General features: G+C 43.0%; 2 protein-coding genes across 9 annotated transcripts in view; one reads left to right on the top strand and one right to left on the bottom strand.

The window, feature by feature from the left end:
• Ndel1 (nudE neurodevelopment protein 1 like 1) overlaps positions 1 to 20,953 on the top strand; it is a 47,239-nt gene extending 26,286 nt beyond the window's left edge. For 5 of the 6 annotated variants that reach the window (XM_040748929.1, XM_040748930.1, XM_040748926.1 and 2 more), the window contains 7 exons: positions 852 to 1,005; positions 2,144 to 2,292; positions 4,489 to 4,625; positions 7,716 to 7,889; positions 9,264 to 9,355; positions 13,476 to 13,627; positions 19,771 to 20,953. In XM_040748929.1, the coding sequence (XP_040604863.1) occupies positions 852 to 1,005; positions 2,144 to 2,292; positions 4,489 to 4,625; positions 7,716 to 7,889; positions 9,264 to 9,355; positions 13,476 to 13,627; positions 19,771 to 19,864 (952 nt within the window). In that variant the 3' untranslated portion in view covers positions 19,865 to 20,953. Of the gene's footprint in view, positions 1 to 851; positions 1,006 to 2,143; positions 2,293 to 4,488; positions 4,626 to 7,715; positions 7,890 to 9,263; positions 9,356 to 13,475; positions 13,628 to 16,767; positions 16,803 to 19,770 lie in introns of all 6 variants that reach the window. The other variant, XM_040748931.1, reaches the window with a different exon arrangement.
• Positions 20,954 to 25,987: 5,034 nt separating this feature from the next.
• Myh10 (myosin heavy chain 10) overlaps positions 25,988 to 27,990 on the bottom strand; it is a 128,958-nt gene continuing 126,955 nt past the window's right edge. For all 3 annotated transcript variants that reach the window (XM_040748924.1, XM_040748925.1, XM_040748923.1), the window contains one exon: positions 25,988 to 27,625. In XM_040748924.1, the coding sequence (XP_040604858.1) occupies positions 27,481 to 27,625 (145 nt within the window). In that variant the 3' untranslated portion in view covers positions 25,988 to 27,480. The remainder of the gene's footprint in view (positions 27,626 to 27,990) is intronic.

The raw sequence follows: 27,990 nt of genomic DNA, 5'->3' as shown, positions 1-27,990 counted from the left end.
TTATAATCACCTGAGACTGAAGTTAAAGATGGTTGTGAGCTGCCATGTAGACGTTGGGAATTGAACTCTGGTCCTCTGGGAGAGCAGCCAGTGCTCTCAACCACTAAGTCTTCTCTCTAGCTTTGAAATCTTACTAAGACACTTACACATTTCCTCCTTTGGTTGACAGAACTAGCTAAGCTTTATCAGATCCCATTGTTCTTTCTTTGTAGTTGTATCAGGCCAAGGGATGAAGATGCTCTATGTCCAGCAGAGATTCTTCATTTGTTCTAATGGTACAGATTCCTTCAGAGGCAGGGTAGCCTGTGAACCCCTTCTTAGAATATGTTTAAAGGCAGAAAATTAAGTAATGGCGTTATAGAGAAAACCAGTTATTGAAAAAGTTATCTAAATATTAAGCTAGTTTGTAATATTAAATTAATGTATTAGTGCATGCATTAGGTAAAGAAAGATGAAGCATAGTCAACTTCCCTGGTTCTGAATTAGTGATGAGTGAGTGATACTTAGATCTGTACCAACTGTTGTGATTTGAGAATATGTATTGATTTCTATTGATTAGAATTGAAACTAATTCCCAGTTGAAGTTACTTCAGTACAAATACACACCTCTCCTCTTGCAGTTTTATGGTAGTTTTGAACCATGTAGAACTACGTTTGTAGGATTTTTTTGCGGGGAGAGCATATAACTATTTTATTGAATGCTGAATATATGTGGAGCAAGAAATGCATTTTCTTTACTGTTTAATATTTTATGAAAACATTAATTTTTAGTCAGAAATTACAGAATTGATATGTAATTATACGAGAGGACACAACTATTAACTCATCTTTCCCATTTTGCTTCTGCTTAGCTTCCAGGAAGCTCGGGATGAGCTAGTTGAATTCCAGGAAGGAAGCAGAGAATTAGAAGCAGAGTTGGAGGCACAGTTAGTACAGGCTGAACAAAGAAATAGAGACCTGCAAGCTGATAACCAAAGACTGAAATATGAAGTGGAGGCATTAAAGGTAACTGTGGCAGAACCTACTTCTCTGGGTTCAGTACTTACTGTCTTTTATTAGATGAGAAATGTAGGTCCAGACAAATGGCTTGGTGGGGAAAGGCACTTGTCATAAACCTGACAACTCGAGTTGAAGAGAACCTTTTTCTTTGTTTTCTGATCTTCACACATGTGATGTAGCAAGAGCATATACATACACTACATGAAATTTAGTAATATTTAAAATGAGAAATGTATTATCCAGTAGTACTGAAAGAAGTAAGCAACCTTCTCTCTCTCTCTCTCTCTCTCTCTCTCTCTCTCTCTCTCTCTCTCTCTCTCTCTCTCTCTCTCTCCCCCTCCCCCTCCCCCTCCCCCTCCCCCTCTCCGTCCTTGGAGACAAGGTTTCTCTTTGTAACCTTGGCTGTCCAAGAACTCACTTTGTAGACCAGGCTGGCCTTGAACTCAGAGACCCACCTGTCTCTGATTCCTGAGTGCTGGGATTTATAGGCATGTGTCACCGCTGCCTGGATGGTAGTGGGGTTTTAATATCAAGTTCTGGTGGCCATCTAAGAGTAATGTCAGTGGCCTGTGTGATTTGAGGGCCATTGGGCCACTTGAGAGTATTTCTGTCAGGTTACACTATCTTGCAAACCTAGAAGTTACCCAGTCAGCTTTATGTTTTCTTTTTAAAGATTTAATTTTAAAATTGTGTGTCTTTGTGGCTATGTCATGTGAGTACAGTGCCTATAGGGGATAGAAAAGAGCGTTGGGTCTCAGAGCTGCAGTTACAGGTGGTTGTGAGCCACTTAACATGAATGCTGGGAATCACACTCTGGTCCTTTGCAGAGCATCACTTCCTCTTGACTTCCTAGTCATCTCCAGTCCCAGCTTTAGATTTTGAGGCAAGGATTCTATTATTTTACTTTTCAGAAATATCATTTTTTTCTGAGAATGGTTACTATATAAGTTTTACATGAATTAAAGACATTTAGAATGGTTCTGTCCATGTAGTTTAAAAAATACTGCAAAAAGGAAGAGGTATGCTGTCAACTCAGATTGTGGTGAAGTCCTTTGATCTTTTTTCCCCTTTAACTGGGGAAATTCTTTTATTAATAGATGATTATATATTAACCACCAATCTTTCTCTGTACCCCTTCTTTCAGGAGAAACTGGAGCATCAGTATGCACAGAGCTATAAGCAGGTCTCAGTCTTAGAAGATGACTTAAGTCAGACCCGGGCCATTAAGGAGCAGCTGCATAAGTATGTGAGAGAGCTGGAGCAGGCCAATGATGACCTGGAGCGAGCAAAAAGGTAAAGGATGCTGTGCATTTCATGAGGATAACCAGTTGTCCTGGACCTTAGGAACCCGGTTTCCCCCTTGGGTGTCATATGTCAAGTGTAACTCATTGAATTGAAAGGAACCAAAAATAAGTAAACTAACAAAACAACATGCCAGGCTTGGTAGTATACACCTATAATCCCAGCACATGGGAGACTGAGGCTGGTGGATCTCTGTGAGATTGAGGACAGCCTGGTCTACAGAGAAAGTTACAGACCAGCTAAAAAACAAATCTCCATAAAACCTTTATCCTCTTAAATAAAGTCCTTCCAAGCACTTTCGTAATTCTCTGACCTCTGTTCTTCATAGTGCTGGGGTTACACACACAAAATCATACTCATTTTGGTATGTGGGTGCTGGGAACTGAATTCAGGTCCTCATTGTTGTGTAGCAAGTGCTCTATGTTTGGTTTTTCAAGGCAGAGTTTCTCTGTATAACAGTCCAGGCTGTCTTAGAACTTGCTGTGTAGATCAGGCTGGCCTTGAACTCACAGAGATCTGCTTGCCTCTGCCTTCAGAGCTGGGGCTAAAGGCGTGCACCACCACACCCTGCTTGTATTTTTTTTTCCCAAATTTAAGATGTGTCTCACAGCTGAGTATAACTGGTTTGTAGCTGTAATCCCAACACTTGGAGACTGAGGCAGGAGGATTTCTGTGAGTTTGAGGTCAGCTTGGGCTATCCAGTGAGTTCTAGGTCTGCCATGCTATAGAGTAAGATCCTGACTCAAAACATCAAAAATCAAAGCAGAAATGTACCTCACATATCCTCTCTTCCTTGTGTGTTCTCAGTATCTACCTCCTGTTCTGTAGGCCTGTACATCTTAAGCTTGGACTCAGACTTAGTGGTTATCTTCACACTTTCAGTCTCCTTCCTTTTTTTTTTTTTTTTTTTTTTTTTGCTTTGGTTTTTTTGAGACAGGGGGTCTCTCTGGAGCCTGTCCTGGAACTCTGTATACCTCACTGGCCTTGAATTCACAGGCATTCACCTGCCTTTGCCTCCTGAGAGTGCTGGGATTAAAGTGTGCCACCATGGCCTGGCCAGTCTCTTTACTTTTAATATTGACCAATGGATCCTTTAGTTACTACTTTCATCCTACAGTGGTTTGTTGTTACTGTTGTCAGATTTTCATGTCTCTGTTATTGTTTCCTAACCATTCTAAACCTAACTCCTACTACTTTACAATTGCCGTCTAGTACTTTTAAAAAAATCTATTGTATATGCAGTGTTCTGCCTGTGTGTATGCCTGCATGCCAGAAGAGGGCACTTTAGATGTCATTATAGATGGTTGTAAGTCACCATATGGTTGCTGGGAATTGAGCCCTGGTCCTCTGGAAGAGCAGTCAGTGCTCTTAACCTCTAAACCATCTCTCCAGCCCTAAGCCTAGTACTTTTCTTTAGTATTTATCAGTTGACTGTTGATTGACATGATGCTAGTTACTGTCCTTGGAGCTGATACCAATAACACCTACTATGATAAATTCTCAGGAGGAAGAATGTACAAGCTGCTCCAGACCAGCTATAGCACCTGTGGGTACTGGGGAATCCTTTTATAAACTGGAGTTGAGTTTACAAAGAAGAAAAGTGAATTAGGTGGAGAGACAGTGAAGAGGCTGAGAGGCAAGGTGTTTGAAGTATTTCATTAAGAGGTTGCTTTAATTGGCAGGTCTAGTGACAGCTGCAGGATATGAGAATGGAAGGCCGGGTTGTGAGTAACCTGTGTGCTATGTTTGAGGGTCTCTTTACAATGAGTAATATCTGATCTTGATTTGAGAAGACAGTATTGAGAAGTTTAAGTAAGGAGAAGTTGTAAAACTGAAGCAGTAATCCAGATGAAAAAAAAAGAATTAAGTCAGGAGAAGGGAGACTGTTGGGAGCCAAAGATTAAAAGGCTTTGGAGAGACATTTTGGCAGCTGGCTGTAACTGATAAGATTGGAATTGGCATTCTGAGTTCTAACTTTAGGTTGGGGAATTTTGTTTCTGTAACAGATTGCAGGGAATGGGAGGCCACAGAATGGGTACATGCTAATTTTTGTTGAGTGGAGTGAGATCATTCTTCAAATTGGGTCAGACTGACTGGGTCAGGAATGGCAGGAAATAAACTGTTTCCTTTTGTACTAGCTGTTTGTACATGCTATTTAATTCATGACTTTTACCCTTTTTTTAAAAGGGCAACAATAGTTTCACTGGAAGACTTTGAACAAAGGCTAAATCAGGCCATTGAACGAAATGCATTTTTAGAAAGTGAACTTGATGAAAAGGAATCTTTGTTGGTCTCAGTACAAAGGTTAAAGGATGAAGCAAGAGGTAAGTGTTATAATTTAGCAAGTATTTAATCCATTGCCTTGTCCCCGAGCCTGAGTAAGCCAAGGATCAACCCTTTTGATGGTGCTGAAAATCAAACCCAGGGCCTTGAGCATGCTGGGTAAGCACTCTACTTCTGAACTATATCTCTAGCCCTCAATTTCTATGAAGCCCCACTCTTACATGCATTTATGTACCTTTTGATCACTGTAATTTATTTCACACCCTTATCATCGGTGCTAACAGGTAGTTATTATTCCTCCATATTATAGATGAGAAAGGTGAGGCACAGGGAGTTTGAGTTTTTCCAAGGTAGTACTGCTTCCAGTTGGGATTTTTTTCTTTGATTCTATTTCAATACCTTCATGTTATCTACATAGAACCATGTGTGTATATATATGTTAGTGTTCATTATACATGCAGCTAGTACACACTTTATTTAAAATTTCTGTCTCCAGAAGCACAATAAAATTCAGAATATTATAAAGAAGGAAAGCCCACTAACAGTGTGACATATTTGTTTCAGTTTTTAATGATTGTATATATTCTTTTTTTTAAAAGATTTTATTATGTATACAGTGTTCTGTCTGCATGTATGCCTGCAGGTCAGAAGAGGGCACCAGATCTCATGACAGATGGCTGGGAGGCACCATGTGGTTGCTGGGAATTGAACTCAGGACCTCTGGATGAGCAGTCAGTGCTCTTAACCTCTGAGCCATCTCTCCAGCCCCATAAATATATTCTTATATCTTCCTTTATATAATTCCTGACTTATTTCCTATGAGCAGACCAGTGTACATACACATTCTCTTTCTTCTGCTTAATATAGGGATCTACATGCCATCTCAAGTTTTAAACAGGCTTTTGGATCTGGAGAGATGGCTTAGCAGTTAGGGGCATTTACTGCTCTTGCTCTTCTTTCCTTTTGAAATTCTGAATTTTATTGTGCTTCTGAGGAAGAGCGAGGGAAGTTTTAGAGGAAGTGTGTTTTAATTATATGTCATCTCTTACAGATTTTCAGTGCCTTTTTATTTTTTCTGAGGGTGATGACATTTGAAGGTTTTTTTATTAGAATTTTTAAAAGATTTTATTTTTGTAAGGTTGTGTGTAAGGGTGTTTTGGCTGCATGTATGTGTATCATCTGCATGCTGGGTGTCTTAGGGAATTAGAAGAGCGCATCAGATCTCTGAAACTGTAGTTACAGATGGTTGTGGGCCACCGTTTGGGTGCTGAAACTCAAACCCCAGTCCTCTGGAAGAGCTGTGAGTGTTCTTTTAACCGTTGAATTATCTCTCCAGCCCCTGAAGAACTATTTTAGATTATGTAATATATAACTTGGTATTGTTTATTGATAGCTTTTGTTTTGCCCTGCTAGAAATGAATTCAAGGCCTTGTGCGTGCAGGCAGGCACTGTGCCACTGTGCTGTATCCCCAGTCTTGCTCATTGTTCTGTTCATTTGTTTTGAGGTGGTGGAGCTTAATGCCTGCGAGGCAAGTGCTCTCTATCCCTGAGCTACATTCCCAGCCCCTTACTTAATTTTCATGTGGTAAAAAACACAGAAAATTACATTTAGCATCTTAATCTATTTTGTTTTTTGAGAGAGGGTCTACTGTATAGTTATGGCTGGCTTGGATATCACTATGTAGACCACAGTTGCTCCCAACTCACAGAAATCTGCTTGCCTCTACACTCTCAAGTTTGGACATTAAAAGTCTGTGCTAGCTGATTTTTAAAAGACATTTATTTAAATACTACCTACCTACCTATTTTTGTTTGCACTTTTGAGACAGGATTTCTCTATTTGCCTTGGCTGTCCTGGAACTTTTATAGACCAGTCTGGCCTCAAATTCACTGAGTTCTTCCTGCCTCTGTCTTCTGAGTGCTGGGATTAAAGGTGTGTGTCACCATTGCCAGGCTTGTTTTTGTTTTTCTGAGACAGGGTCTTTCTACATAGTCCTGGCTATCCCGGAACTCACTATGTAGACCAAACTGTCCTTGAGCTCACAGAGATATGAATCTTCCTATTTTTATCATAAGCAGAAATGCTGCAGGTTAGTTGTATAAATAGAAACATTAAAATTCAGTATTAAAAAAAGATTTCATAGCGGTGGTTTTAAAAAGCTATGGTATGGTTGTTGGTTGTGAGTGCCTTTAATCCTGGTACTCAGGAAGCAAGGGTGGTTGGATCGCTATAAGTTTGAGGCCAGCTTCATCGGTAAAGAGTGTTCCAGGCCCACCCGAAAGAAATACATAATGAGACCTTGCCTAAAAAAAAAAAAAAAAAAATTACAAAACTTTTTTTACTTCATTGTTTTTTGTAAAGTAGTCTTGAAACCATTTCAAAATGTGATATAAGCAGATATATATGCAAACGAGTTGGCTAAGAATGTTTTGTGTTATTTAGTTTCACTATGAGTTCTATTTTGCATCCTGCTCTTTTTTTTTTTAAGATTTATTTTATTTTGTATGTATGTGTATGCTACTTGCGTGTAGGTGCTTGCAGAGGCCAGAAGGAGGGGATCAGATCCGCTGAACTAGAATTATAGGCAACTGTGAGCTGTCTGACATGGATTGGGAACTGAATTTGTCCTGTGGAAAAGCCATCTCTAGCCTTCACTGATCAGTTGCTTTTTGTCTTTGGGCATAGTACTGTTCTCTGAGGGTTAACATTTTAAAATTCTTTTTAAAAATTATATATACTTATTTAAATGTGTGTGTGTGTGTGTGTGTGCGTGCGTGCGTGCGTGCGTGCGTGCGTGCGTGCACGCCAATGCATGAATGTGGAAGTCAGAGGACAACTTGTAGGAGCTTGTTCTCGAAGTCTACCATATCGGTCTAAGAGATGGAACTCTGGTTGTTAGGCTTGGTAACAGTGCCTTAAGCTCCTGAGCCATCTCACTGACCATGTCCTTAAGTTCTAAGAGACTATTTAAATTGTAGAGCTCATGTTTTTATTCTTGAGATAAAGATTTTCAGATGCTTTGTTTTGAGAAATACTTAGGAATGTCATTATGATGTTTGGGCTGGGACTTTGTAGGATATATTTACTCCCTCTAGTGAGGATTCCTGCTTTTGTTTGCAACATTTTGCAGATTTAAGGCAAGAGCTAGCAGTTCGGGAACGACAACAGGAAGTGACCCGAAAATCTGCTCCTAGCTCTCCTACTCTGGACTGTGAGAAGATGGACTCTGCTGTCCAAGCCTCACTCTCCTTGCCAGCAACACCTGTTGGGAAAGGGACAGAAAACAGTTTTCCTTCACCAAAAGGTTGGTTTTTTCTCTTTGAGGCTCTGTTAGATGGTCAGTTTTAATGCATTTGCTGATGGGACAGGAGTTGCTACAGTTGAAGTTACTCTAGTGTCTGTGAAGAAAAGGAAGGGTTGTTCCCCTGGGCCATTGATGTGTAGCAGATGGGATAGCTGATGCCTACAGTGAAGATAGGAGCAACTTCAGTGACATTTTTTGCAAAGTTAAAAGCTTTATTTGTTATTTATTTTCTGAGACAGGGTTTCTTTCTCTTAGTAGCCCTGGCTGTCCTGGAACTCATTCTGTAGACTAGACTCACTATGAATTCAGAATCTGCCTGCCTTTGTCTCCTGAGCACTGCTAGGTTTAAAGCACTGCCTGGCAAGTTAAAAGTTTTTAAGTTTTAAAATTTATGTATTTAAAAGTTTAATTTTGGTTATTACAGACATACATGTTCATCATGAAGATTTTTATTTTCCCTTTTCTTTCTTTTTTTTTTTTTTTTGACCAGAGGTAGATCCATGTGTTTATACTGCACCTAGTTTGACATAGTAGTCTTTTATTTTGTTTTTAGTTGCAATTAGCTTTTTTTTTCTACAATGTTTTATGATCAGTTTCTCCTTGCTTATCTCTTCCCAGATCCTCCCACCCATCCACTCCACACCTTCTTTCTCTCTCTCTTATGAATAAAGTAAATTAATAAAAAATACAAACAAGAATAAAACTAACAAACTAACAAGAAAAAGAAACAAAGAGCATGAGAAACACATACATACTCTCTCGTGCATACACACACCACACACACACCCTGCATCTCGTAAAACACAAAATCAGAAACCATAATGTACAAGCAAATACCAGTAAGGTTTAAAAAATGCCCAAACAAAGCAATATGAGACTCCCTTGGAGTATTTAACTTTTCCTTTGTAGGCAGTTTTCAGTTGGAGATAACTTCTTGGTTAGGGATAAGAGCTCATGTCAACTTCCCCTTTTCAGCACTGGGACCCTTTCTGTTTTGGATCTGTGCAGGGACTGTGCCTGAGTTCTCTGAGTTCATATGTGGCAGGTATTCTTGTGGAGTATCTTGGTAGTATCTGTTAAGGACAAAAGGGGAGCCCTCTGCCCTCACAGTTCAATTTTTAGGATCTCCAGCAGTACCTGTTGAGATGTTTAAGGATCTTTGTCCTTGCAGCAGTTTGGAGTAGTGACACATTGATGTAGTCTAAGTTATCCACCAGTTAAGCATTTTTTTATGATACATATCTTTTAAAGGGTGTCTGTATCTCGAAACCATACAATTTTGTTTCAAATGTGTTCTGCTTTGTAATGTCATCAACACAAGTCAAATATAAAAGGAGATGCTGATGTCGTCACTCTGCTTTTCTTTTTCTGTAGCTATACCAAATGGTTTTGGAACCAGTCCACTAACTCCTTCTGCTAGGATATCAGCACTAAACATCGTGGGGGATCTCTTGCGGAAAGTAGGGGTAAGCATTTAATTATTTATCACTAGGTGTTTCCACTGCTGAGGTAGTGCTGAACTGTTTCTTTCCTGTGGTGAGAACCATGATAAAGCTGAGAAGCACCAGCATCCACCGACTGATGAGCAGAGACTAGACTAGAGAAACATCCCCAGCCTTGGGCTTAAGAAGACTTTTCTGGAAGGGCTTGGGCCCATTGCTGTCCTGTCCTCAAATCCTGTTCTTTGTTCCTGGTTCTTATCCTTCATCTTGTGTTTTGTGGGACAGTGTCTGGCTTAGGCATTGCCAGCTATTCTTTGTCTAGGTCTTACTGCTCTTGGGCTACCTCAGCTTCGGTGTCTCATTCATGCTTTTTTTCAGTAGCTTGACTTTTGATGTATGAAGCTAGGTTTTTCTTTACTAATTTTTTTTTTGTTTTTTTGTTTTTACAAGACAGGGTTTCTCTGTATTGTTTTGGAGGCTGTCAGTCCAGCCCAGCCTCGAACTCACAGAGATCTGTCTGCCTCTGCCTCCCGAGTGCTGGGATTAAAGGCGTGCGCCACCACCGCCCGGCTTCTTTACTAATTTTAAGATTTATTTAATTATTTTATATATATGAGTTGCATGTATGTCTGTCCACCATGTACCTGGTGCCTGCCAGGGTCAGAAGAGGGTGTCAGATCCCCCGGGACTGGAGTTACAGGTGGTTATGTGTGTGGGTGCTGGGAATCAAACCTGAGTCTTCTGCAAGGACAGCCAGTGCTGTTAATCTCCGAGTTGACTCTCCTTCTTACAACAAGTTTTTAAAAAGTGTGTGTGCTCGTGCGCACACATCTACCCATGTGGAAGACAGAACAACTTTCAGGTCTAGTTTTCACTTCTACATGGATCCTGGGATCAGACTCAGGCTATCATGCTTGACCACAGGTATATCTGCTGAGCCATCTCACCAACCTGAGACTGAGTTTTCTTAGAATGTCTTTTGGGTTTTTGATATAGCATCTTGTTAGTCTCAAATTTGTGAGTTCAGGTGATCTTTTTTTCTCAGCCTCCTAAGTAGTTGGAACCGTAGAATGTAACCTTCTTACTCCATTTTCCACTGTGTCCAATATATTCATCAAGAATAGTGCTGTTTGTTAGTCTTTATCAACCATCTTGCTTTCACTTGTTTCTTACTCCTTCAGGAGTTGTCACTATTATGTCATAGTCGTTGTCTTGGTTATAAAGGAGACCAGCTATCTGGAATAGCCAAACAAGTGGACTACTGGAAACAGTTATGGGACCTTGTGATTTTATTCTATCATGGTATAGTCAGCATGTCAAGCAGTAGTCCCGTTTCCATCAATGGCTTCTTTTTAATCATCAGCTCTTGTAACTTCCTACTATTTGTCAGTCCTTCACTTACTTGTGTATGTGTTCGTGTGTGAGTACGGGTACACACACATTATGGTACATGTGGAAGTAGAAGTTTGTGTATTCATCTCTGCCTCCACTAATAAGAGATGGGGTCCACAGCTCACTGTTTGGTGTAATCAGGCTAGCTAACTGGTGAGCATGCAGCCTTCCATCTCCCAGTTGCTGTCTGCTGGGACTATAGATGCTTGGGGTGTTGGATTTGGATGTGGGTTCCTGGAATCTGAATTTAGGTTACCAGTTTGTGTGGCAGTGCTTAACTCACTGTGCCCCCTCCCCTTATGTTTGTGTAAGACACTTTATGAAAAAAGCAGAAATTGGACTACTTTATCTAAATAAGTAATGGGCTGGGTGTGATGGTGTATACTTGCAATTCCAACACTCCAGGAAGCTGAAGCGGGAGGATTGTGAGTTTGAGTCAAGCTTGGTCTATATAAGACTCTGACTCAAAGAGAGGTGTGAGGGAAGAATGAGTCTAAGACAGAGTCCTTTGTTTGCTGCCCTGACCCTCCGTCTTAAAGTGGACTATTCTTTAGCCATCCTGTTAGTTCCCAATTCTCATTTTAAAGTTAGTATAAAAATTGGCTTAAATTACTCTTGTAGCACATTATAGCTTTCTTTCCTCACTCCTGAGGTAACCATGTTTTTAATGCTATTTGTTGTAAGAGTTGTGGGGTTTATTCCCGTAATTTAAAATGATTTATTTTCTTTCTTTAAGCAAAAAAGGAATTTAACTTGTCTCCTCTCAATCCAATTTAAGTAAATGCATTTATTTACTTATTTATTTATTAATTACTTTCTTTATTGTGTTAGAGTTGGGACCCTGGCCTCATATATAGTAAGTGTGTACTCCACTCCTGAGCTTCATTCCCGGCCTCATTAACTTGTTAAATTGTCTTCTGAATTTGTTAGATTAGATCTTAATTCCCTCTTCTCTCCCTCCTCTATTTCTTCTTGAACTCTCTCTTGTTTGGCTCTGTAAATTGAGTTTATGATATGATGCTCATGTATATGTCATTTCTCATAGAATTGTAATGGAGAACAATTAAAATTTTTTTTTGATCTTATCATGTACCCAGGATGGTCTTAACTCTCTCTTTTTTGTCTCTGGAGATCACACATCATCATGCCCAGCTATACCATGTATTTTATATGTGATTTCTCTCTCTTGCTGTCTCTGTGTAGGGGTGTGTGTGTGTGTGTGCGTGCGCGCGCACGCGCATGTGCATGTTTGTACATGTGCACATGCTGGAAATTAAATCCAGAGTCACTTAAAAGTTGAGGGAGCTGCAGAAATGGTTTAGTGGTTAAGAGCACTGCTGCACTTTCAGAGGACCTAGGTTTGGCTCCCAGCACCAACATGAGGTTTCATATAATCGCCTGTAACTCCAGCTCCAGGATCTGCTCCTTCTGCCCTTCATGGGCATCATCCTGCACATGGTGCACATACACTCACACAGGCATGCACATACATACATTAATAAAATGAGCTGGGCAGTGGGCATACACCTTTAATCCCAGCACTTGGTAGGCAGAGGCAGGTGGATCTCTGAGTCCAAGGCCAGCCTGATTTACAGAGTTAGTTCCAGGACAGCCAGAGCTACACAGAAAAACTCTGTCTCGAGAAACCAAACCAAACCATACCCCAACCAACAAAAACAACAAAAAAACCCCAAGAATTTATTTTTATTATTCTTTAGTTATGTGTATATGTGTGTCTGTCTGGGTATGTGCATGTGAATGCAGGTGCCCTACTAGGCCTGACAGGTCAGATCCCCTAGAGCTGGAGTTACAGGTCACCTGATGTGGGTTCTGGGAACTGAACTCAGGTCCTCTGGAAGAGCAGTACAATTTCTTAACCACTGAACCATCACCTCTCTAGCCTCAGACCTTTGTGTATTTGTTTTTTAAATGTCAGTTCTAGGGAACAAACTCAGGTTGGCAGGCTTACATGGCAAGCACTTTTACTTCTGAGGGAAATGCCTTTACACTAGGCCATCTTGTTGGGTCCCTGGAGCCTCTTGAATGGTAAGCTGGTATTCTGTCACTCAGCTGCAGGACTCTTAGGCCTCCTTGCTCTCTCCCTTCATCACCCATTTCCTTCTTCCCTCCCCTCCCTCCCCCTCCCTCCCCCTCCTCCTCCTGCCTCCTCTCCCTCTCCCCTCCTCTTCCTCTTTTCTTTGAGACATTGTCCACTAGGTACATAGTTCACACTGGCATACAACTCACTATAGTCCAGGCTGGCCTTGAACTCATGCTTCTTCTGTCTCTGCCTGCTTAATGCTTGGACTTACTATACTAGTTATTTTAGTTTTAAAGCCAGGGTCTCACTATGTAGCCTTGACAGACTGGCCTCGAAACTCACAGAAATCTGCCTGGTTCTGCCTCTGAAGTGCTAAGATTAAAGATGATTCCCACCATTGCCTGGCCTTTTTAATTTTAAAAAGAAAAAATAAAGGCCATTCTTTCTCTTCATTTTACATCTCTTTTGACCATCACCCTTGTTGGCATTTTGACTGCATATGTCCTCTAGACATTCTGGTCTGGTCTCTGTTCCCTGATTTAAATCATTGTAAGTGTTCCTTGTTCTACCAGAAAGACAAGTGATTATGACTTAACCAATGACACAGTTGTCCTGGAGGGTAAGGGTTGAAGCCTGAAATAGAAATGGTTTGAAATGCAAATATTTTCTGTATGGCCAATGTTTTGACAGCCGTTTCTCCTTTCTTTGTAGGCTTTAGAATCCAAATTAGCAGCTTGCAGGAACTTTGCAAAAGACCAGGCATCACGAAAACCCTATATCCCAGGGAGCGTTAACTGTGGGGTGATGAATAGCAACGGCCCAGAGTGCCCAAGGTCAGGGCGAGGGACCTTCTTCCATAAAGGGTAAGTTTTTTGCCAGTTCTAGGGATAAAGCCTAGGGCCTCATCTGCCAGACATTTATTCTACCACTGAGCGACAGCCCCAATCCTTGGACTCACCACGTTATGTGCTGATGAGCTTCCCCAGGATCATCTTACTCAAGTCCCAGAGGACAGAGATCTGTTGTTGTTTTGCTGGTTCTCAAGGAGTTTGCTGCCCCTGGAGTCTACAGCATCTGTTCTGGGGGTAGACTCTTAAAGGGACCTGTGCTGGGCTCAGGAGAATGTGCAGGGCTGCTGTGGCCTGCCCGCCTGGTACTTACAGCTTGGAAAATTCAGCAAATCTGTTAAGGGGAGAACACTGTAATTATTTGTATTCAGACTATATGGTAAACCATTTATTTGAATAGTTTAGAAAAATACAAAATCCTAAAGTATTTAGACACTGGTTCAAATACAGATCAGAGTTCAGGGTCAGCCTGGTCTATCTAGTGAGTTTCTAGCCAGCTCTCTGTTTCAGGAAGACTCTCAGAAAAACAAAAAGAAAACAATAGGGAAGGTGTGTGTGTGTGTGTGTGTGTGTGTGTGTGTGTGTGTGTGTGTATTCAAATTTAAAAAAGCTTTTAAGCTTGAAGCAGTGGTATGTCGTTAGTGAAGAAAATTCGTTTGGCATAGAAGTATGTGAAGATAAGTTTTCTACTTTTGCACTATTTTTGTCATTACTTAGAATTAATTTTTCAGGCATGTAAAAGCAGATTTTTATGCATCTGCTATAAACTTCTTGCAACACATCTACAAGAGTATACTTTAAATATTACTTGGTCCTAGCCTGTTTTGATTTACATTGCCAGTATCTTTGCCTGGAAGTACCTTTCATTCTGTTTTATTTGTTTTCTTTCTAATATGTACAGCCATCTTGTTACAGATGTGATTTAATATATGGAACTAGTTAGGACCTATAATCTGTCTGTTGACCATGTTACCTTAGGTAGTTGTTGCTGGAACAGCAGCTGATGTGCTCATGATCCCTTGCCATTGTCTCTTGTGAATGGAATAGGCAGCTTTAAAACTAACAGCAAACAAAGCAGGGACAGCTCTAGAATGTTTCACAATATTTTTAAAGGCACTTCTATTTTCTGATGTCTTAAATAGTTACAGCTGTTTATGGAAGACCTGATTGTTCTATATAGTCTGCTATTTTGTTTTTTAAGACAAGTTTTTTTCTGTCCAGGGCTGGCTGTCCTGGAACTCACTATGTAGACCAGGATGACCTGAAACTCACAGAGAGCTGCCTCTGAGTTCTAGGCTTAAAGGTGTGCACCTCCATGCCCAGCTACAGTCTACTCTTTGTTTAGATAGATAGATTATTTATTTATTTAATTTTATGTATATAAGTGCTCTATCTGCATGTGCAACTTTATGCTGGAAGAGGGCATCAGATCCCAATGTAGATGGTGTAGGCTACCATGTGGTTGCTGGTAGTTGAACCCAGGACCTCTGGAAGAGCAAGCAGTGCTCTTAGCCCCTGGGCCATCTCTCTAACCCCTACAATCTAGTCTTAAGAGTTTTATTGTTCACCTCTGTAGTGTAGTATTCTGGTCTATTGCTGTTTCTTATGACACTTCTGTCTTGAAGGTTACAACAAGGACTTCCTACTAAAAAGCACATTATAAAATATCAGTATTTAAGTCAGAACTCTGTTCTATCTCTTAGGGTTCCTCAGGTGGAATAAGTATAAAATTAACTTTCATCAGGCTTGGGAGCGCCAGTTTTTGGACTGTTCTGGAACAATATGACACAGACAGGCATTTTCTCATTAGTCATTCTCCTAACAACACAGAGAAATTAAGAGGAAATCTTCAAGAGCGTTGAAAATGTGTGCTTATTCCAACTGAGTAGTTACTAGACTCTGTCTCTGGAATTATATTTCTTGATGGGCTACAGGTGGCATCTTACAGTGTGAGAGGAGACATGAACCATTGGTGGATAGGGACTTTTGTATGGAAAGTGCTGGCAGGTGGTCATAGGGAGGGAGGAATAGACTATCATAAGACTCACTGCTCTCTTGTACTTGCCTCCCACCTCAGAGTACCAGGGCAGGCATTGCTCAGAGATAATGGACCTGCCCTTGGATGTGGAGCGTCAGTTTAAGCTGAAAGGAGTGACTGTGGAGCTCTGCCTGAACTCTTGCCTCCAGGAACAGCTAGATGTAGCATTTCACCTATTTCTTGAGCTGAATAATGGGAAACGTGCTTCCTGACAGAACCAGATAGTTGCTATTTGTGTTGTGCTGTTTCTACCAACAATGAAATATGCTTTTATGGATTAGCCTTATGTGTTTGCCTTGTGTGACAAGTGGCTTGTGGCTACACACTGCAGTGTTAACCTTTTGTTGTCTCAGGAATCCTTGTCTCTTCACTGCTCTGGAGGGTTAGCTGTTACTGCTTCTTGCTGCTTTGCTTTCATTCTGGCTTTCTTGTGGTCAGCCTGTCTTTTTACCTATTGACTAGATAAAAATCAAGATGGTATGTGCCAACTCTAAGAGGAAAGGGCAAACAGCCTGACCACCAGATGCATGATTAATTCTGGCTTGTCAAAGAAAAGCCAGTCTTTGTAAGGGAAGTGTGGCTTGGGACTTGAGCATGTTGCTTGCCCTTTGCTCCTGAGGAGGCTCTCTGTATGTAGCTCCATCACTGTAGCTTACTAGTGTGACTGAAGACTGACAGGTGGATTTTCTTGGGAGGTTTGAAGCCTTGCATATGAAACTACACACACCTAAACTGGGTCCATGGCCTTAAGTGAGTCAGAAGTATTTGCAGATTCTGGTTATCTGAGGACTTCTTAGAACCAGGAGTTTGTCTTCTGAGGTTTCTGCCAGCCCCTCAGATGCAGGCTGCTGTTCCTGGTCGCCCTAGTTTTTCCTACCACTGACACTCTTTATGTTCCAGCTTAAATTTATATGCTACTTGAATTTGCTCTAAAACATTTTTTTCTTCCATAACTCTAATCTGGTTTCATGTATATTGCTTGCACATGGTGCAAATGGTGGGCCAACCAGTCAGGTTTTTCTGGGTCGTACGTAGGTAGGTGTGGGATCATTTCAGGGCATGATGTGAAAATAGTGTTTGTATTGCCATTTAATGATTTTTCCTTTTTTTTTATTAGGCAAGAAAAAGTCATATTTCCCACGTTGTTCATGGGTAACTCAATTTGTTTGCTGTGCTCTCTCTTTTTCCGTCTTACTCATGCTGTGTGGTGGAGGACACATTAACAATCTGGTTTTACTAACTGCATGGGGCTGACTAGGGTTAATCAATCTTTAGCTCATGAGTGAGCTTTTGAGACCCTGTCTTGACTTGATTACATTATTGCTGTTAGTTCTGTGTGTCTGTGGTCTTAGCTTGTTGGGTGGCTGGGGCAGAAGGTGACTTGAGCTCAGGAGTTGAAGCCAGCTTGGCAAGAATGAGACACCACTTCAACAAAATAAACCCTCAGTGCTGTGGTCCTGAGTGGCTGTGAGAGTCACCTGGTGGTGCACTCTACGCTAGGGCAGGGTTACATCTCACTGTCTGCATGGGGAAGGGCTTCCTTGTGTGTTGTCCTATCAGAAACTGGTGATAATGAATTCTCTTGTTCTGTGCTCACTTTTGTGTTTCCCCATTAAACTGGGGTGGTAAATGAGAGGTGTGTAGAATCTATCCTCCCTTTCTGAATTGTTTGATTGTTGGCATAGCCTGGGCAGAGTACTGGAGCAGCCTGAGGCTGCACCATGCTTCTGTTTACACACAGGGAGAGCTGGGCTCCGGATGTCCGTTCTGACCTCTTCTTGAGAATCAGCGTAAGCTGCCCTCCTTCCTCTGACTGCCCTTTCAGAAGCACTCATCTTGCTCCCTCGATAGACTGAGCTTTGCTTTTTTATATTGTTAGATAATAGCCCTCCTGGCTGGCCGCAGAGGTGCAGTTTCTGTTGCTAAAGCACCTTTCTGGAGTTTAATTCTGTGTGACCCACTGGGTATTTATTTTTCTATCTCTGTACCTGGTGTATCTGAAGGCTTTTCTTCTCTTGGGAACCTTCATTAAATACATTTTACAGTTGCCTGAAGGAGCCTCTGTAGACTAAAAGCTCTCGTGGAGTTCAGCTTCCTTTTCTTCTAGTTTTAACTTCCTACCTCTTGATTCAGAAGAGAAGTGCTAGGTGAGACATTCTGCCCAACTCACCTCCAAGTTCTCCCACCACACAGACATGTTACTGGCTTCCCACCAGAATACATGCATACAAGGGAGCATGGAAGTGTTGCTCTCTGAAGGCTCCTGAGTGGCCTGTGACTAGAGGTGGCTGGGAAGGGGTGGGTTACCTGGGGTAGTTGGGGCTGAACAACTCACTAATAATAGTTTGGTGGGTGAGCCTAGGTTAATGACTAGATCTTCTCTTGGTTTGCTTTCCTCTGTAACAATAGAGATGGACTTGATGCTACTTTAAAGTGTATTAATTGAGTCCTGACTCTTGGGACTGTCTTCATGGCTGCTGCTTTTGCACACTCCAGTTGGCCATATGACAAAATTTTGGCAACCTATGTGTCCCTGTCTGATGAGTTGGAGGCTTTCTGTAGTATAGCTTGCCTGGCTCTGTTGAGGACAGGGATGGAGGTTCACTAGGTCTCCTGTGTAGTTCTTCCTATGGTTGTTGAAAAGCACTGGGAGCTCTGGGCTTTACATAGGCAAACAACAGATAGGCAGGCGCTGCACTGGCAAACAGACTGTGGTCCTAGGTGAAGAAACTTTTGGGAAAGTTTTGAAGAGAAAATTCTGCTGTCTAGCATGGAAGTAGAACAAGGCATGGGGTTGGGGGCTGAGGAGTAGGGTGTATCAGAGGGTCTTTCCTGCTGCTGATGGTTTCTATGTAAGGCTTGATTGCAGATTCCGAGTATGAGCTGTGTTCAGTTTCTTGAAACATGAACTCTTGTTTCCTGAAAGTAGTTGGGGTTCTTGGTCAAGACCCTCCGTCTCTGCATGTTAGTTTCTGTGTTCTGGGAGTGACTGCTTATGAACCGTGGTCTTTGCAGGGAATATGTGGCTCACTTTTTAGAGAATGTCTCTTTGTGAGTCTGTGTTTAGCTCCTTGGATCCTTCCACAAGCAAGTAGATGACAGTGGTGGGCAAGAATGGGGGAGTGTGGTTTGTCAAAGTTGCTAATAGGATGGAGTCGCCTAGGAAGTGTCTTTGACTAGAAAGGCTGAAATTGCCCCCTGAGATCTTGTACCTCTCCCTTCCCTTTGCTTCCTGGGTCTGCATGCTGGTGGGTGGATTTGGGGGTGCCCTCCACCTTGCTGGGTGTCCTTGTGTGGAGCTGGGTTGCTGTGTATAAGTACAAAAAGACCCAGGTCTTCCTATCCAGTTTTGTTTGTTAAACATTAGTTTTTTTCTCTTTTGAGATAATGGTATTACAATAGATTTGTAAAATAATAAAGTATAAACTAAAGTATCTACAACCCAGGGAAGAATACATTTTGTTAAAATTTCCTTCTGTGATATAGATGATTTCATTACATATATGTATATATGTAATATAATCCATATGGTGTGTATTTACATATGTATTTGTCTAAAGAGTTATTCATTCTAGACTGAACTACATAAATCCATAGTGTCTGTGTAAGAGGCTAGAATAGAATCTAGGGTATATACTGCTTGAATTTTCTTTTTTCTTTTAACATCACACTGAAAATAGGCAGTTTGGGTATCCTGCCTCTTTTTCCTTGTATCATTAAATACATACTGAATATTTTCCCTTGCTATTAAAAATACGGTAGAATATATTCTTAATAGTTGTGTTTATATTGTTTTGTTGTATAATTATTTAGCTGTCTATTGCCAGACATTTAGACTTTTTGATGGTTAAAAAAAACAACAAAAAAATCATATTGTGGTCATAGTGGCCAATATGGCAAGGTTGACTAGAAAGGGGTCACGGTCTCAGCACCCCAGGACTGTGAGCTGTCTATTCTCTTATTACCAGTGTCTTCTGGGCAGCCACTTTGGGATTTGGGATTCTACTGTGGGCAAGGAAGAGGACTAGTTACAGAAAGCAGCCAAGCTTCCTATGTGTAGAGTGATTTAAATGAGCCTTTTTTCTTCTCTTCTTCCCTTGCTATTCTGGTCACCTCACAGGGCAGTAAACGGCTTTGACCCAGCTCCTCCTCCTCCTGGACTGGGCTCCTCACGCCCATCGTCAGCACCGGGTATGCTGCCTCTCAGTGTGTGAGTGCCCGGCCTCCAGGTGGGGCCCCTGCCCTCTTCCAGCAGCCCAGGACACCTACGCCTTGCCCCTCGGTACCTGGGTCCAGCCCTGTGCCCGTCTGCCTCTCCACCACTGGCAGAGGGCAGGCTGCATGCAGTGGCGGCTGCTGGGCTCTGCCCAGCCCCAGGACTCAGCGCGATATCAATACTGGCTATTTTCTCTTCTCGCCGTAGTGCCGTTGGTTTCACATGATTGCACTTTTGTGGGTCATAGGTGATACATACATGTATTACTTGATCACTGGATGTGGAAGTACCCGTTCATCACATCTGCCTCATAGCCCCCATTTTGCTGTGCTGATAGGATTTAGTTATGTTTAGGACATTGCAGATCTTCTAGAAGTTCTCCTCAATCAGGTTGACAAGACCCTTCTAAACTCCCACCCATGCATCTTCAGTGCTCACAATCATGTGTCCTCCAATCTCACCCTATAGTTCAGAGTCAGGACTGACTCTGAATTGGGGAATATTGTCTGTACTTCTGACCTAATGTAAGCAACCCGTCCCATAGGCTTGCTCTCTAAAGCAGCAAGATGCTGTCTGAGCTGCAGGAGACAGGGCATCTGGGACCTGGGCACTCCAGGGCTGAGCCACTGCGTGCCTCGGACTCAGAGGAGGTAGGTGGCAACCTCCTCACCAGCTTTGTAGTCCCTCAGTTCGATGACATCTCTTAGCGCATTTTGTTTTCTCTTCTGAAGATCCATCCAGTTGCATTGGGAAAGGTTGAGGGGCCTGATTCTGGGGCTGGCTGGTGCCAGCTCTTGGGGACAGACTGGCCAGAAGTGTTTGTCCCGTGCACCTTTGGTTATTCTCATGCTGCACTTACTGTTTACATTTGTTTTATTGTATATAGGTTTGTAAACATTATTGCCTAAGATATTTGTATATAACTTGGGCTTTGTAGCTTTTATTTATTCAGACTCAATATGGCATGTTAATTAACGACTTATGATGGTGTCCTATTCTGGGCAGCTGTATAGGATCATCATGTGGTAAAAGAAGATACTTCCCTCCAAAAAAAAAATCTTTTAATGTGGAAACAATAAATTTCACAGAAAAAAAAGGTCGAGATTGCTTTATTTAGTTCCTGCCATTCTTGAGAAAAGGGCATACAAAGGCTGTTCAACGTTTCTTCTCCCCCATGGGATGTGTGGTGGCAAACAGGTATGAAATGAGACAGAAGATTGAGACCTCAGGAGATGCCTTATTCAGGCCCACAGGATGGTAGAGAAGACCAGACTGGTGCGTTTGCCAGGGCATGGAGTACCCACATAGACCCAGGAGCTGGTCTCTAGTTGTACTATATACAGCATTGTGTGCCAGAAGTCCTGGCATTAGAGAATTACATGGACATGGGCTTCTCTCACACTTCTTTCCTTGGGTTGGTGTTAGCAAAAAAAAAAAAAAAAAAAAAAAAGTTCCAGGTGCCATGTTGAGGAAATGGCAAGATGGGGTCTGTGTGTGTTGTCTGAACTCTGCCTGCTCACAGCAGCACAGACACAACAGCATGCTTCATAGCTTAAAACTGCAAGTGTGCTGGGCGTTGGTGGCGCATGCCTTTAATCCCAGCACTCGGGAGGCAGAGGCAGGCGGATCTCTTGTGAGTTCGAGGCCAGCCTTGGTCTACAGAGCGAGTTCCAGGACAGGCTCCAAAACAAAACAAAACAAAACAAAACAAAAAAACAAAAAAACAAAACCAAAACAACAAAAAACTGCAAGTGTGCTGAGTGTGGTGGCGGAGGCAGGTGGATGTGAGTTAGAGGTGGAGGCTAGCCTGGTGTACACAGTGAGCCCCAGGACACCCAGAACTATGTAGAGAGACCTTGTCTCCACCCCCACCTCAAAAAACAAACCATAAAATAGCAAAAAACAAAAACAAAAAAAAACCCAAATGAAATGAAGATAAGGGAGTCAGATCCCTGAGTAAGAAAAACATGGAGAACCTTCAGACTTTTTCTGTTAACAAATGACAGGAATATCTGCTTATTGTTTGTTCTTGGAGATTTTGTTCTAAGCTGACTCACCAAGAGGCACCTGCAGTCACGTGTGCAGACGGTGGAAAGCAGTGTGTACAGTCTCATCGATTGTCCTGAAAGCTGGAAAATGGTGTGTAATGTGCAGCTGCCTTCAGCTTCTTGCCGAACTCCCTTTGGAAGGGTTGGGTTAGGTCAGAGGTTGGAGCAGTTAGCAGGTCTTTGTGGAAGCAGGGGTGAGGCTGAGTCCTCATCTCTAGCTCCCAGGGATTGCTCAGATGTTTGAGGCTTTGTACTCCAGACTGCTCTGTCTTGCTGCTCTCACAGGGATGGGATATTACTGCTGCTTTGGATCCAGGCCCAAAGAAGTAGCAGATGACCATTTGCTTGTTTTTAAACACGCTTGTAGCAGCAGCCCTCTTCACAGAACCCTGAGGACACTGGTTGGTCACCATCCTCGGCACCCTCTGAGATGGATGGGCCAGGATATTTTCTACTTACTGACCTAGGTCTGACTCTCTAGTATAGTGGTTCTCAACCTTCCTAATGCTGTGACCCTTTAATACAGTTCCTCATGTTATAGTGACCCCCAACCGTAAAGTTATTTTTGTTGCTACTTCATAATTCTCATTTTGCTAGTTATGGATTGTAATGGAGATATCCAGTGTGACCTCGAGGGGTTGCAATCCACAGGTTGAGAACCACTGCTCTAAAGTTTGCCGAGTCCCTGCTTTCCTGGTGAACGCCCGTTGAATCCTCAGGGCTGGGAACTCGATGAGCTAGGTGGGTCTGTGGCAGCCTTCCCTTTTGAAGTGCTGATCTTGCCCCCCCCAAATGTCCACTTCTTGGCTCAGAGCCTAAAATCTCATGTGTGAGGCCAGAGGGACTGTATAAATGAGCAGAAGGGACAGCTCAGAGCAAGGCCAGGATTGGAAATGGGACCATTATCGTTTTCTGCTGTGCTCCTTCCCACACTGGAGGCCTAGCAAACTCACTGTGTAGTAAGGACCTGGGCATTCATTCCTCCTGCCTCAGCCTCCTGAGCTCAGAGATTTATATATGGGCCTGGCTTAGAAAGGCAAATGTGAAAACAAAGAACACATTGTTAGTGCCTATGTTGGGGGCCAAATGGGCTTTGTGCTCTTTTGTGATTCTTTGTCCTCTTTAGGAAGCCTTCCCTGAGGCAGATGTGACCCACTGGAACGAAGTTTAAACTTTTCACCGACCTGATATTTTGTAAGCAGGTGTCATACTCAACTGCCATCTCCACTACCATGCAGTACGTAGACTCCTGCCTCAACTGTGGTCATGGGTAAAGGCCTGGCAGGAGGGCGGGGCTCACTTGTGGGGATTGGCAGTGTGGGCTTGTATCACTTGTGAGTGAGTGAGGCTTAGTGGCCAAGCCCTGCTGCTCAGTGCACAAAAGACGAGTTAGGAAACACTTGTTTATTTTCGTAAGTTTTAGCTAGGAACAAAATATTGATCCCACTGTTGGGGTGGAGGGAGGGGATGTATTTTGAAATCGTTAATTTCATTATGTTATTCTCCATGTCTTAATCTGGCCTAACAATATGGTAGCTATAAAAGCCTGCCTTTGGGATAAACTTGAGTAAGTTTTAGTGTCTGGTGGCAGGGGATGGGTAGGGTGGCTTAGCATTATAGATCCAGTGTAGTCATGCAGTGCTGAGCTAGCTGCTTTCACCTGCCCCAACAGCCACCCCAGAGTAGTAAAGCAGCTTCCCAGGTTGTACCCCAGCCCTGGATGCAAGAGAAGAGGGCCATGTGTTTGCAGAATCCGCGACACTAGTTAGAAGATGCCCCTTTGTTTTCTTAGCCATTGAGAACAATATAGCATCTAGAACTATGGAAATGCTCACCAACTAGACCTTTACAAAAATTCTTACTTCCTGTGTATGGTGTTTGCCTGGATGTATGTTTGTGTACCATGTGTAAGCCTGGTGCTCTTGGAGGCCAGAAGTTGTCAGACCCATTGGTTCTGGAGTTATAGATGGTTGTGGGTGCTGGGAATTGAACCTGGATCTTCTGGAAGAGTAGCCAGTGCTGGGATTTCCAGGCCCCACTTAAGACTTTCTATATCACTGAAAAATTGGAATGTTGAAAAATTTTGTGTTTTCTGACAGATTTGTGTTTTCTCGGTAGGTCTGCGGCCCTGTTTTTCCTAATGCTAGGGTTAAAGGCATGTCCCACCACACCAGGCACTTGACATTTCTAATTCTGTCACAGTTCATATACCTTGAAAAGAATGAGAGATTCCTAGAACTTGGCTGTGAGCCCTCAATCTGAATCATTCTTTTGACCTGGAGTTGCCCTTGACCATGTTTTCCCAGGCGGTTTCATCATCCTTTGTACTGTGGTTTTGGTGATGTGGCATTCCTGAAAAGCACCTTCCTCTGTCACTTCCAGAATTTTCTAAGTGGCTGACAGCCATTCTGCAATTTGAGCCAGGCAACAATAGCCACATCCCAAAGTGCCACCTACTGCCATGACTGTGAACTGCATGAGATTTTGGGCATTTTAGAATCTGTACCAGTTATATCATCTCTAAAGGGTTTCATGACATCAAGTAAGTTGGAATGGAGCATACTTTGAAAACAAAGAAGACCACTTTTGTAACGAGTTAATGTAATGAATTTCCAATCTCATGAGGTCGAAGGGTCTTTGCTCACTTCTTGGCATAGCATATAGGTACTATAATACAGCTAGTATTGAGACCAGCACCGTGAGGTAATCATACCCTTCCATAGCTTCATGTCACATTCCTGACAGTTAACTGTTTTACCAGACAGGAGTGGACTGATTGCAGGGTCTGGTCCTGAGCTGGATTAGGGGCAGCCTTTTAGTGGAGACTGTTAGTTTTTAGTCTCTCAGGAAGGTAGGGAAGCAGAGGGGATAGGCAGTCCATAGTAGCCACAGGAGACTGGGGGAAGAGAAGCTACCAGTTCTCCCTTCCAGAGTCTAGCTTTTGTTTTTGTGTGGGAGGCAGGGACAAGCCTGGAGGAGGAAGGCATGCTTTCTAGTGTTCTTCATTCTGTATTTAACATCCGTCCCTCCGTAACATTGGCTGTGGGTCAGTCAAACCAGAGCAGTTGGATAGATGGACATCTTAGCTGAGGTTCCAGCCATGGAGGGAACTGACGAGAAACAAAGGACCGGACTTTTCCTGGTATCAGGACTTTGGATCCCAGTGTGCCTTCAAGCTGGCAGGCTAGGAATCAACTCAGTGTTGCACTTAAACAATGTGCATAATTATACCTAGTGTCCAATAGAGTGTTTAAACTACATTTAACGACAAAGTGAGGAATTTTTTTTTTCTTTTTTCTTTTTTTCCGAGACAGGGTTTCTCTGTGGCTTTGGAGGCTGTCCTGGAACTCACTTTGTAGACCAGGCTGGCCTCGAACTCACAGAGATCCGCCTGCCTCTGCCTCCCGAGTGCTGGGATTAAAGGCGTGCGCCACCAACGCCCGGCCAAAGTGAGGAAGGGTTCTTTCTTAGTGTTTTGTGGAATCAGAACTGGACTTGGGCCACAGATCTTGTTTCATCTTTCTTCTCCCCTAGTTGGGACAGGTTTCCTGTGTCCTTGTGTTGCAAGAGGCCTAAGTGTGCCTTTAGTAAGGTGCGTATGCCTACTAGGCCTACACTCAAGTCCACTTGGTACTGTGGCTCACCTCATGCTTCCCCTGGGGTTTCTCTGTAACCCCAGATGGTCCATAGCAGAAAGACTGCCTGGGAGGAGCCAGTGACTCCTCCCTAGTGTGTAGCCCACATGTACCCTGTCTAAACATGCAGTTCCAGACTTCTAGGACCCCTTAGAAATAATGTGCCATAGTCTTCACTGGTGGGGCTGAGCAAGGACGCCTCCATTGTTCCCTGCCTTCGGGGATCCAACACTGCAAGCATGGCTGGTTTCTGGGAGACCTGGTGGGCTTGGTTCATGGATCAGGTAGATGTGCATAACCCCCAGTCAGGATACAGATGGTAAACCAGGAACAGAAGGTGAGGAAACAGACTTCATGTTCACATGATTATCTTGTTTATTGAGGTCTGTTTGTTCTCATCGGGTGCTTTTTCCTCCAAGTAAACAGAGCAGGCGCAAATATCTATAATGAATAAATTTATTGTCTTACAAAAATCCTTGTCTAGAAATATGGGAGTACAAGAAAAGATATTTGCAGTCAGGTGTCTGGTGGTCAACAGCCAGTACAACCCATACAGGGGAAATCAAGGGTTCCAAACCCACGAGACAAACTCTTCCTAACAGATGTTAAAGCTTTTAACCCAAAAGGGCTGTGTTTTCAAGCACATTGCCGAGGATCGGGATCTGTCATTAACACTGATTTGCTGTCACTGAATGTTTGTTTATACTACTTACTAGAGAGGTACATGATATGAAGCACAGTCAAAACTTAATACATTAAGTTGTTATAGAGGCAAATAATATATTTAACATTGTCTTAGTACTGTAGTGTCTAAGGCACTTTCTGTAATGTCAGTTTGCTCAACTATCAACCAAAAACAGAATGCTAAGTGTTCATTGTAACACTGTCCAAAGGAAGGGAAAAGGAAAAATGAAGGATCACACGCCCACTGGCATGTCAACATTCAGGCAGATGACATCTGTTCTCGAGGTCCTGTAGCCTCATTGACAAACTTGGAACACACTTCCAACACAAAACTAACATTCCCGTTTTGGGCTCAAAGCAGTGGCTGAATTTGCAAGGTCAGCAGGAGGGTCTGGCTGGTTGGAGAGGACTGTGAGCATCCCAAGGGTCACAGCGGCTCACTCCTGAATTGAGTGAATTGCATACTCATCCCAGCAAGCCAGACACTTCGAGAGATTACCTAGAAGTCATTGTGATGGCTGCCACCTGGGGAGCCTTAGCTGTGTTGTAACCACTATCCTCTCTGTGCGCAGACAGCCCTGGGCCAAAGATTCTATTCACATGAGATGGTGGGGACACCATAAATTTGAGGGGCAGGGCCACCCCTTGGGAGACGGGCAGGGTAACCCCAAATTGATGCTGCTTCCCCAATCCAACCCACCCCTCCTAAGCCTCCAAAAGCCCCATTCACAGTTTGCTCACCGAGACAGTGATCATTATTCAAAGGAAATGATACAAGCGAAGGTTAGGTTCACAATGTTCTAAGAGATTGGATGTGGTTGAGGGGTCAGGGCCACATGAGCACAGAACTAAGGTACCTGTCAGGACGACAGAGCATGCAGAGCAACTGAGCAACCATCCTGGGGCCCCAGGCCCAGTGACTGGCAACAAGGGTTTAGAATTTGTTCAAAAAGGGTTATCTCCTCTTAATGTGTCATAAAGTGGTCTCTTGATGAACATATGGAAAATAGATGCAACGATGAGACAGTCTGTTTAATACGCATGTCTGGTGGAGGTGTATATATAAAAAGGGGGCAATTGTACCTAGTCTGAAGCAAGATACAGTCTGCGCAGGCCGCAAAGCCTTAAGACACGGTTGATCTTCCTGTGAGGAATCCTGGAGATTGCCATTCCCGAGTGCAGGGCTCAAGCAGACTAGCGCTGGGTTGACTTCTGGCCTGCTCTGTGTCCCCTCCAGCCTCCCGTGTCTATTCTGACTGGGGTGGCTGCGTCTCATTGACATCACTGGTCTTGCTTTCAGTGTCATCGTCAGATAGCTCCAGTGATGCCCCCTCAATGTGTAGCTGGCGCCGGCCAGATCGGCTTGAAGAAAAGCTGATTGGGCCGCCCCGCCTGGGAGAGAAATGCATGAGAGCATGTGGCTTTGAACCCCAAACAACACTCATTCTCCACCCACTCCCCCAGCCCCCGATAGACGTGGTACGTAAGGAGGATGGATTAAGGTAAAGCCCCATCTGCCCACAGCCACCCTTGAAAAGGCCAGAGAGCACAACCTTAAGCTATGCTTTTGTAGTCCACAGTCCTTTAAAACCCTAGCCTCAGTTTACTGGCCACACAAATGCAGGACTCTGGCAGCCTCTGCCCACTGGGCAGGCCTACCCTGACTCACTGGCTTTTCTGGGCAGTGTGTACACCTTTCACTCTGCTGTGCCTTTTGGCTCCTTCACTGTCCTGCATAGGAACAGTGAGGAGCGCTG

This window comes from Mesocricetus auratus, unplaced genomic scaffold (assembly GCF_017639785.1).
Source record: "Mesocricetus auratus isolate SY011 unplaced genomic scaffold, BCM_Maur_2.0 Super-Scaffold_100007, whole genome shotgun sequence".
Lineage (NCBI taxonomy): Eukaryota > Metazoa > Chordata > Mammalia > Rodentia > Cricetidae > Mesocricetus > Mesocricetus auratus.
Note: the sequence above shows the minus strand (reverse complement) of the source record. Positions and strands in the feature narration are given on the sequence as shown.